The 10,149-nt window shown below is 51.7% G+C and overlaps 2 protein-coding genes across 3 annotated transcripts; one reads left to right on the forward strand and one right to left on the reverse strand.

Moving 5' to 3' along the window:
* The first annotated feature begins 1,197 nt into the window (after positions 1-1,197).
* LOC123449054 lies at positions 1,198-6,150 on the forward strand. 2 transcript variants are annotated; one of them, XM_045126132.1, is made up of 4 exons: positions 1,198-1,656; positions 1,762-1,863; positions 2,951-5,439; positions 5,535-6,150. In XM_045126132.1, the coding sequence occupies exons 3-4, from the start codon at positions 3,043-3,045 to the stop codon at positions 5,820-5,822; spliced, it is 2,685 nt and encodes an 894-aa protein (XP_044982067.1). In that variant the 5' UTR covers positions 1,198-1,656; positions 1,762-1,863; positions 2,951-3,042; the 3' UTR covers positions 5,823-6,150. The 2 variants fall into 2 exon arrangements, with proteins under 2 accessions (XP_044982067.1, XP_044982068.1); XM_045126133.1 differs by having other exon boundaries at positions 1,199-1,559.
* Positions 6,151-6,203: 53 nt separating this feature from the next.
* Positions 6,204-9,590, reverse strand: LOC123449055. Its single transcript, XM_045126134.1, has 3 exons — positions 9,093-9,590; positions 8,639-9,004; positions 6,204-7,191 (listed from the first exon to the last, which is right to left on the reverse strand). Exons 1-3 carry the CDS (start codon positions 9,405-9,407, stop codon positions 6,538-6,540), a joined length of 1,335 nt encoding a protein of 444 aa, XP_044982069.1. The 5' UTR covers positions 9,408-9,590; the 3' UTR covers positions 6,204-6,537.
* Between the last annotated feature and the right edge of the window lie 559 nt (positions 9,591-10,149).

Genomic DNA, 10,149 nt, shown 5'->3' on the forward strand with positions numbered 1-10,149 from the left:
TTTGTTTACCCACCATATGCCTTCTACGAGAGAGAAGCCTCTAGCAAAAACTATGATCATTGGGTTTCCTCATAAAAATATTTACGAAAACTCTAAATACATCGCTGCCTTTTATTATTTGTATTTACTTTTTATACTTAATATATTCAAAATATCTATCTATCACTATTATCGCTTGTAAGTAACGAGTTCAAGGGGATTGATAACCCTTTTATCGCACTGGATGCAAGTGTGTGCTCTTTTGTGTGAAGGCGTTGAAGATGAAAAATTGACTGATCCTGCTATTAGTTCGATAACCTTGATTCTTATTTAATTAATACTTACCTTTACTGTGATATATTATCCCTTCTCTTTAAAAAAAACCCAACGCATTTTATAAGTATCATCTGTACTAGCCGCGACCATGACAGGAACCGAGAAAATGGTCGAAGTGGGTCAGCGCAACTCTAACATGAGGAGGGCGTGCGCCTTGACGACAATTGACTACTTGTTGTCGATGTCGCCTGACACCGAGCGGCCGCCTCGGCGGCTTACTCATCGACGGCCTTCCTCTCCGCCACCTACTTCCATCGGTTCCTCCTCTTGATCGTTTCGGCGTCGAGCTCCGCCGACATGAGCCCCGACCGCGTTTTCTTGATAGCCTTCTTCTTCGCAACAGGGCACACGCCCACGATCGGGTCTCCGTCCGCGCGCTATCCGTTTCGACGCAACCGTGGTTAAAATTTAGAACGAAAATGGATCGAAAGCGTACGGAAAATGAATATTGATTCGTTTGCTTCCGCATTGCACAGTCTGATCTGTCCATTTATCTTAAATGAACATGGCCGGATCACTTGAGACAGTGCACTGGAGTTGTCGTGATAAGCTGCATTGCACGCACGGGGCGGGTCACGACTCACGAGGGAGCGAGAGGGAAAACACACGACACGGTACAACAGACACAACAGGGGCGAAGTGAAGGGCAGCAATAATGGGTGACGGGTGGAGCGCGAGAGACAGGTAGTAGTACATAGAGTAGATGGAAGTCGCCGTCCCGCGCCGGGCGCCGTGCCTGCAGCAGGCGCTTGCTGACCTCACCCACCCTCACACGCCTCGCGCCCCCGCACTGCCGCGACAAAACCGGCCGGCCCCCCACCCCACCCCGGCCGTCCGCCCCCGCGCTTTACCCCTCCCCCCCGTTCCTACCACCTCAAGATCCGATCCATCGCACCCCACCACCGCAGTGTGATCCCCCGCCTCCTCCTCGTGACCCCCGGCGACGACGACAAGGGAGGCCAGCTCAGTCGCTCGTTTTCTCTCCCCCAAATCACAGCTTCTGCCATTACCGGCCAGACCGAGCCGCAGGGCGCGTTCTACTACTCTACTCCTACGAGAGTAGTAGCACCGTAGAAGTAGAAACCCAGCGCCACCCGCCACCAACCTACTCCTAACCGATAGATAGATAGATAGATAGGCAGGCGGTGTATAGGAAACGGGAGCAGCAGTAGCAGTAGTACCACTGCGGCTCCTACCACCACCACCACCGCCACTACCGCCGTGCTGCTGCTACCTGCAGGCAGGTCTCTATCTACCCAGTCCACCTGCGGCTTTCCCTCCCTCCCTCCCTCCCTCCCAGCGCTTCACTCTCTCTCGCCTCGTCCCTCCCTTTCTCGCCAGGTGAGGCGACACACCTTCTGCTTCTCCCGGGCCGCAGTGACTGGCGGCGGCTCTTTGCTGGTCCGGTTGAGCCGTGCTGATCTGCCTTCTTCTTTGCTGCTGCAGGCAGGTGCAGATCTGCCGCTGTTGATCCCCAGCTCGGATCTTGATGATTTGGGGGCTCTTCTTCAACTGACTGCTGTCACTTGTCTGGCCTACCTCTGCCTGGTATGTTTATCAGTTACTCCAGCTGCGTATGCTTTGTTTTCTTTTGCTTTCTGGGTAATGCTCTTCATTCGATTCCCTGGGATGAGTGAGAGTGAAGTACACCGGGTTTAATGCTGTATCCCACATTGTAGATTCTATTTTCTTCATCACACCCCCACCCCCCACATATCGTGCGTGGGTGATGCAAAATCTGTGGGCTGCTCTGCAAACAAGGAAACCTTTATTCCAATCCAAGTTCATGCTAAATTCGTGTCGCGATTTCTTGCCAATCTTCGTTATTCAGGGTCCGGCACGGCAGATGATCCATCAATCAATCGTCTAAAAAATATTCCTCTGTTATTATCTTGTACGAGTACAGTTGTACAATTTTTTTTCCTTCTGGCTGGTAGTCAGACGTCCACGTTCACACAGGCTCACAGGATTATGTCTTGTTTTTTCTCTTGTTCTCCCCTAAAAAATTATATTTGACAAATAGGTCCCCTTTTCTTGAGGGAAATGGGGAAAGATGGTCCGATGTTGATTTAATACAGGAGTAGTACCTTGACTGAATTATTGAAGGCTGGCTAGACCCCGTGCGTTGTACTTGTGCACACTAATTTTTATATAGAGGCTACGCACGGTATGCACTAATAATATATCAACAGCTTCAGCCCAACCTCCCAACTTTGCTGTTCCCTTTTCTTTACTTTTGTTATTACTCTATTGTGTGCAAGATTGTTGACATATACAAAATAGAACATTATCATGTCCAAAATTGTCTGCGTGCAAGTCCCGACCAGCTGAGGGCATGGGGGCACATCACGAATCATAAATCCAGGATCCCCGGGAGACAAAATGATGTGATCATCCACCGACAGATTCATGGCCCTAAATTAAGATAACCCAACGCAATATTAAATGTGTACAGCGGCACTGCATGCTATTGCTGGTCACCAATCCCCACTTAATTTGTATTCTGGCTGGCAGAAATACAAAAGTTACGTATGTGTTACTACTTACTAGTTTTTCCTGGTTTGACTCAATATGAGCCCCAGGATTTAAGAGATTTTAGTTTCCTGAATCTTTTTTCTGTTGAACCTTTTTTCAGGATATTGGATTCAGTCAGGTGGTGATTTCTCCTGTTGCTCATACACAAGATAAATTGAAAAGGTGTGCATGTTATGTTAAACCGTCACCAAGATGGCGACGAAAGGACAGCTTGTTAGAGAAAGGAATGTGAGGATCACATCAAGCCGTGAAGGTCGTCAGAGGGGTAATTCACAGTCAGAACAATTACTGCAAGTTCCAAAGCAGAAGGACTCAGCAGCCAGTGGAAACATTGACGGAAAATTTGAAGATAGAATCAGAGTGGTGAAGAATGACAAGATTCGTAGGCAGCGGGAACCTCGAAATGCAGAAGGGGATGTGGCCTTGAAGAGCTCAAAACCATGGCCTGCTCGAAAGGCCACTACTGTTGATGAACTTGTCAAACATATGTCGAAAGTTCCTAACTATTTACAGCGTAAAGAGACGCCCGACCATCTTCAGGACAAGGCACTGAATGTCGGGGTTCTTGAGTGGGGCCTTCTCGCAAGGTGGTCTCACGAACAAAAACATGACCCCTACAGCAGCCATGGAGCCTCTCCATCTGATACCAGCAGATCTGTTTTATTCTCTTCTCCATCTCATTCTTCTGCAAGCCCCAGCAGCAAATCTATTGATAGCAATCAATCTCCACTGAATGACCACCAGCGTTGTTTTATGAAGTCTCAGCAAAGCAGTCCTATGGACAAACACCATGAGAAGGCCAATTCACCTAGCCCGAATTCTGCAGTGTTGAGCTTGTTGTCAGGGCATGGGAAGTACCTTCCTGCAGAGAACAATGGTAACTATGGTGGCTTAAATCTCAGCGAGTTTTCTCCCCCCACAGACTCTGTCATTGCTGCCTCTGGGAGTTGCACGCCGCATGATATGGTTGATGATGAAGATACTACAAGGAAGATAGAGGAGGCTGCTCATCACTGTTCACGCAGGCTTTTTACAGATGATGATAACACCGGGAGAAGTTTCTTCACACCCAATGACGATGATTCCATGTGTGTCGACCCTCTGCAGAGCAATGACATCAGTGGTCTAATACCTAGTGCCATGATGGAAACCGAAAGAAATGGCAGTAGGTCACCGGTTGGTTTCTTGGAGGATCTTGGCCAATCCCCTGAATTTTCTCGTATTCCATACTCATGTCCACTCCCCATCATGGATTCCACTGAAGAGCTTGGCACCAGTAGCTCTGCAACTAGAGATGCTTTTGTTGGTGCATCTGTAACAGGAGGTGAAAGCAGTAACCGACACAAATCTCCTGTTAGTGTCTGCAAGAAACCTCTCCTGGTTAGCGCGAAGTTCACTGATATGGATGTGCTGCCTGACCGTCATCTTGTTTCTGGGCTGAATAGAGTGAGCAGAAGCTCTAGCCTGAAGGAAGCACCATCTCCTCGGCGGACTGATACCTCTGTCGATAAGATTAATGAGGACAAGCGATCCAACAGCAGAGGTAGGCGCAGCCCATTGAGGAGGATGTTAGATCCACTATTAAAGCCTAGGCAACCATCCACTTCTGTTGCGCCAATTCAACCTTCATTTGTTCCAAAGTGTCATCTGTCGAGCAATATTAATAAGCAATCTCTTAACTTGGAAGGGTCTGGGTCACAAAATGTGCAGCGTAGGTCAGTTGATGCAGTAGTCAATTCAAATAACCATGCTGAAGCAAACATAAATCAGCCTCCTCGTGTGCTGTTGAACAGTGAGAGGTACCTCAACCAAGAAAGGGATTCAACAAGAACAAGGCAAGCGCTTCTGCAGCTAGCATGGAAAAATGGCTTACCATTATTCATGCTTTCTTACGGTGATTCTGATATCCTGGCGGCCACTGTGAGAAGGAAGGGCATCACCGATAAGGATGATCTGGAAAGTGCATATACTTTATTCACCGTTGAAGAACCGAAGAAAAAGAGTGGAGCTTGGATCACAGCAGGTAACAAGAACAAGAAACATCAACTGGTATCCAGTATTGTTGGGGAAATGAGGATCTCACGACGAAAATCAAGATGCTGCCATGGAAAAGATTTTCATGTGCACAGGGAATTTGTGCTGGTTGGTTCTGAACTGCTACCAACACCTGAGGAATCTGGTGATTCACACATTAGCAGAGAAATTGGGGCTTTTATCAGCGCAGTTCCTCAAACGGCAGAAACTCCTCATCAATCATCTTCACAGAACTCTAGCCGAGGTAGTTCAGCACCAATTGGTTGCTCTTGCCCTCCTCTGGGAAACATCTGGCCTAATATGACAAATTCTAGTTCAGCTCCAGCCAGTGTTATTGCCATACTACCTAATGGCTTCCATGGTGCATCAACTTCTGGACAGCCTTTACCTCTGATGGAGAGGTGGAGATCCGCAGGATCCTGTGACTGTGGTGGGTGGGATGAAGGTTGCACGCTGAGTGTCCTCACCGACAACACTCACGGAAAGCAAGGATGTAAGTCTATACAGGTGAACCAAACGCAGGATGGCAGTCATCGATTTGACTTGCTCGCTCAGGTGTGCCTTTGTGCTTCCCTACTCTTGCTTGCTTCAATGATTTAATATCAGTAGTCATGACATAACAGATCAACTTTACCTGTATTTATTTGCAGGGTCGGTCACAGGAAGATCGGCACGCCTTCAGTATGGTTTCGTTCAAAGAAGGGTTATACGCAGTCGAATTCAGATCATCCATTGCTTTACTTCAGGCCTTCGCTATGTGTATAGTGATGCTTCACGGGAGGAGCCCTGTGAGGGTGCAGACCGATTTGCAAGCGTCTCAAGACGAGGCAATCTTTGCCGATCATAAGCTGAAGGCTATGGCAGCAGCCGGCCAAGGTAGAGCTCCGGCCAGCTATGTGCCGCGCCAGCCACCTCTATCTCCCGTAGGGCGAGCCTAGCAACAGCAACAAGACTCTCGCGATAATTGAAAATGATGTGTTTCTTTTCGTTCCTTTTCTCTTGTACTTTGAGCAGTGCTGCTGGGCCAGTATATAATGGTCCTCGTGCGATTCTCACACATGGCCAAGTGATGAATCTTATGGAACTGGCTTTAGGCTTAAAGCTATAGCTAGCTGTACATGTAAATGTGACTGCGTGATGCTGCTGCAAGGCTCATCTCGGTGCTTATTTACCCCTTTCATATGCTCTCCTCTGTGTGACTGCTAAAACTGTATGCTTATTTTTCTTTAGAGAAGTGTTCAATGCAGTTTCATCTTAGTTCAGTCATGTCAGTTGTCAACAAGACAAGTTATATATGTTTTTCTTCAGAGAATGCAGGCTGGGCAAGACAAGTTATTTGTCTATTATGTGACCAAGCAGAGCTGGGAGATTCTTTCAAATTTACATCGACGGAGCTTCGTTGAGCCCATTACAATACATCTTCTATAATTAGAGTATACATCTACTAGTCCGGAATTACTCACTACGTACTACGTAGCTCACTCCCAAATTCTAGCTTAGGCTTTATCCACACCTCAAAAAGGAAAAGAAAAAAGAGAAGAAAAGTCTCACCTGGAACGTATTTACAGATCTTGTAGAAGTATTTGCGACGAGCGTCACGTACACGCACACAGCCCTACTACTCAGTACTTACGGCAACACTGTACACTCCTGCTACGGGTGTGGTGTCGGTATTCTCGCGAGCAGCGACTCCGTTTCGTCGAGGTTGACGGCGGCGACCTGCGACGGCCCCACGCGGATGACGGCCACGGCCGGTATCCTCAACGGCGGCGGCCTTGCGGCCTTGACGACGGCGACGTCCTGATCCTGCGATTCCTTGGCGTCCCTGAGGTCGCTGGGCGGCAGGAAGCAGTCCATGGAGAGGCCCCAGATGTTGAAGTCGACCTCCTCGATGTCCCAGTGCTCCTCCATGCGCGTCCGGGTGTTGCCGTCCTGGGTGTCCCCGAAGCGGACGAGCGAGACGGCGGTGCGGCCCGAGTGGGCGATGTTGACGCCATCGACGGCGCGGTAGTCGCGGAGGCGCGACTCCATGGTGGTCTCCCAGAAGACGCTGCCGCCGGCGCCGTTGCCGGACTTGATCTGCAGCAGGTGCGAGTCCTCCAGCTGCACCAGCAGGCCCGTGCGCTGGCTGAAGTATCCCCACACGGTGTGCCGGATGATCTCGACGCTGCTGCTGTTGCGGGCGCGCAGGCTGGACGCCTCCGCCTCCACCTTGAGCACGAAGCAGTCCTCGCCGTCGATGCTCCGCTCGCCGATGCACACCGAGTCCTCCGCGAACAGGCTCGCCGTCAGCATCGGGTCAAGCCCCTGCACGTTCAATCATTCGTGTCATCAGCCGCGTGCATGCAGATCATGCAGGTGCGAAAAGTAGAGAGACACAGAGAGAGAGAGACTTGACTCCATGGTCAAATTAACAACGGGTGGATGGAGCACGCGGCGGCGAGACCAGACTAGTTCTTTTGTGCCATCAGGTCAGGTTGGTGCGGCGCGATTACCGGGTGGACGATTTGGTTGCGCGGCACCAACCGATTTTGATGACGACGGAGGGGGGTGATGAGATGAGTGATGAGGGCCATGTCCATGTGGTGTGTCCGGCCGGCCGCACATGCCCGCACGTTGGCCTCCTCCCCTAATCACGCCGCGCTCTCCGCGCTAACCATGGGCATGTCGAGCCCTAATTACCTTCACAAGCAAAGCGCGACGAGCGACAGCATACCGGCAAGGCAATGATGACGAGCCCCCGACCTTCCCAAATCTACGTACTACTCCACCGGCGAGATACCATACCTGGATCTCCAGCGCGACCCTATCCCCGACATTGCTCCGGGGCGGCCTTGACCACCAATGATCAAAAGGCGTAATTATGTGTCCGGCCCGTGCGCTCGGGAAATTAACATCTGTTCTGCATGCTCTGTCCCGCCGACAGCGTGCAGGGGCGATGCATGTACGCGCCCTGATCACATTTGATCAACGTCCCTCTACGCATGCACGCGGTACAGTCGACGCCGCGCGCGCGCACCGACATACACACTGTGGTGATGATAATGGTGTTGTACCCGGCGTACGGTCTGCCCCTAGATACAGTAACACAGCTAGAAATTAAGGTCTGTTAGGGCGGTGAATGATGATGGAGCTTCGTTGTGTTGTGTCGAAGGTCGCTAGGGACGGAAAATACCTTTCTAAGTCGTTGGAGAGCCGGGACGGCCGTCCCAGCTCGCCTCAATGGTGGATCCGCAATTGACTAGATATTACCCTGCCCGCTCGTAAGAATCTGGGCATCCATCATTTTTTCTTTTGCGTAGAAAGCGTCTAAGTTCGTACCCATGTTTTTCTTTTCAGATATAAAGTTCATGTCGATGTTGGCATATACGGCAATACCAACTAGGCGACTACTACTAATTACGAGCCATTGATCGATGACAACAATGGGATCGCCCCCTACGTCCGACCAACTAGCAACGTCAGGCTCGTATCAGCAGTCCAGGCGTAAGCTGTCTACTTGTTGCTTTTTTCTTCTGTCATCAAATCAAAATCTTAGTGAGATCGTCTCGCTGTTGCGTCAAGCTTAATTACTGCCCTAGCTCAGCTATATGATGCGTGAGTTCATTGCGTTCAGTAGCATGCTACGTACGAGGCCACGCATGCTAGACGATACGGTACGCGTACGGGGTTTGTACCGGAAAACAGGTCTACGGTACAGGGCGTCAAGAGAAAACGGTAACGTGTAGGTGTGCTGGTACGATACGATACGCACCTGCAGCGATCTGCGGAGCGGGCGCGGCGGGCCACGGGAGGCGTGGGACTGGTGCCACGGCGTCTGCCGCCAGGCCACCTTGCCGTCGCTGCCGGCGCTGATCTTGCAGCCGGACACCACCAGCTCCAGGCACCACAGCTCCGGCTTCTTCTGCCACAGCACGAACCCGCCGATCTCGCCGCCGCCCTTGCTGCCGCCTTTCCTCCCGCCGCCGCGGCCATTGCCGTCGGCGTCGCTGCTGTTGAGCTCGGCCGCCGTCATCCGCACCTTGCCCATCGCGTACATGCTCGTCACTTTGTTCAGAGCCCACTCCCCGCCGGACGCCGCGATGTACTGCTGCACTATGTACTTGGCCGACGACGATTCCTGCCGATTCAGCCACATGACACGAACGATGAGCGGCCAGAAGAAGCAAGAAATTAAGCGATGGGTGGATGGTTGGAGCTGGACGTACAATGGGGTCGGCCTTGAGCTGCTCGCAGAGCACGGAGGAGGGCGACTGCTTGGCGTGGCTGACGGGGAGCGGGATGAGCGGCGCGCCGATGACGCCGAGCATGAGCTGGAGCTCGCCGCGGCTCATGGAGCAGGGCTCGCCGGCGCCGGAGCGGTCGGCGGCGTGCGAGCGCATCCACGCCTTGACGCTGGTGCAGCCGAACCTGGAGCCGCGGGAGCCGCCGCCGCCGCCGGAGAACATCTCCTCCGGGATGGGCACCTCCAGCACCGTGTCCAGCGCGTCGTCGCGCTCCAGGTTGGGGCACAATTTCCTCATGGGGCGCGCGGGTGGCACACAGGCGCTCTCCCACAGCTCAATCTCCTCCGCCTCCTCTGCTTGGACCCGGACGACGCTCCGTGGATGCGATGCGATGCGATGCCCAAGTGTGTGTGCGCGTGTGCGTATGTTTGTTTGGGAGGGAGAGCGAAGCAGGTCCCTCCTTTTTGTTGGGGTGATTGCGCCTCCCCTCTCGTCCTGGTCTCGGTGGTCTTGTACCGGTTTCTCATGGGTCTGGCAGCTGGGCCCCGGGATTTGCACCTTTCCCGTTATCTTTTCCCGGAGTTTGGTCGTGGCCGCACGCACGCTCTGCCCTATCTCTTGTTTATCATTTTCTTTTTCTAGATTTTCCCGGCGCGTCAGCGCGTCAACAAAATTACACATTTCCCTTCTCCAGTTTCAACTTTCAACCGCCTTTTCTGCAGTAGTACTATAGCGTTCCCACGCACGCGCAACAAAACCACACATTTAGGGTTTATTGGCGGAGTGCATGTGATTTTCCGTGGACTTTCCGGTTTGAATCCATTCTTGTTCCGAAACCAAATTCGGCCTACTACGACCTGCCTACTGGTACGTGTTTACTCGCCAACTAGGGCGGAAAGGAAAGGAAACGTTCCTGCATGTGCGTATAGCCATCAGGAGCATAAACACTGGTTCGGGAACCGACTGAACCTGGAACAGTCACCAAGAAAGAAAGTATCCATCCATCCATCCTTGGCAATGCAGTCCGACACGGAAGCTT

This window comes from Hordeum vulgare, chromosome 4H (genome assembly GCF_904849725.1).
Source record: "Hordeum vulgare subsp. vulgare chromosome 4H, MorexV3_pseudomolecules_assembly, whole genome shotgun sequence".
Lineage (NCBI taxonomy): Eukaryota > Viridiplantae > Streptophyta > Magnoliopsida > Poales > Poaceae > Hordeum > Hordeum vulgare.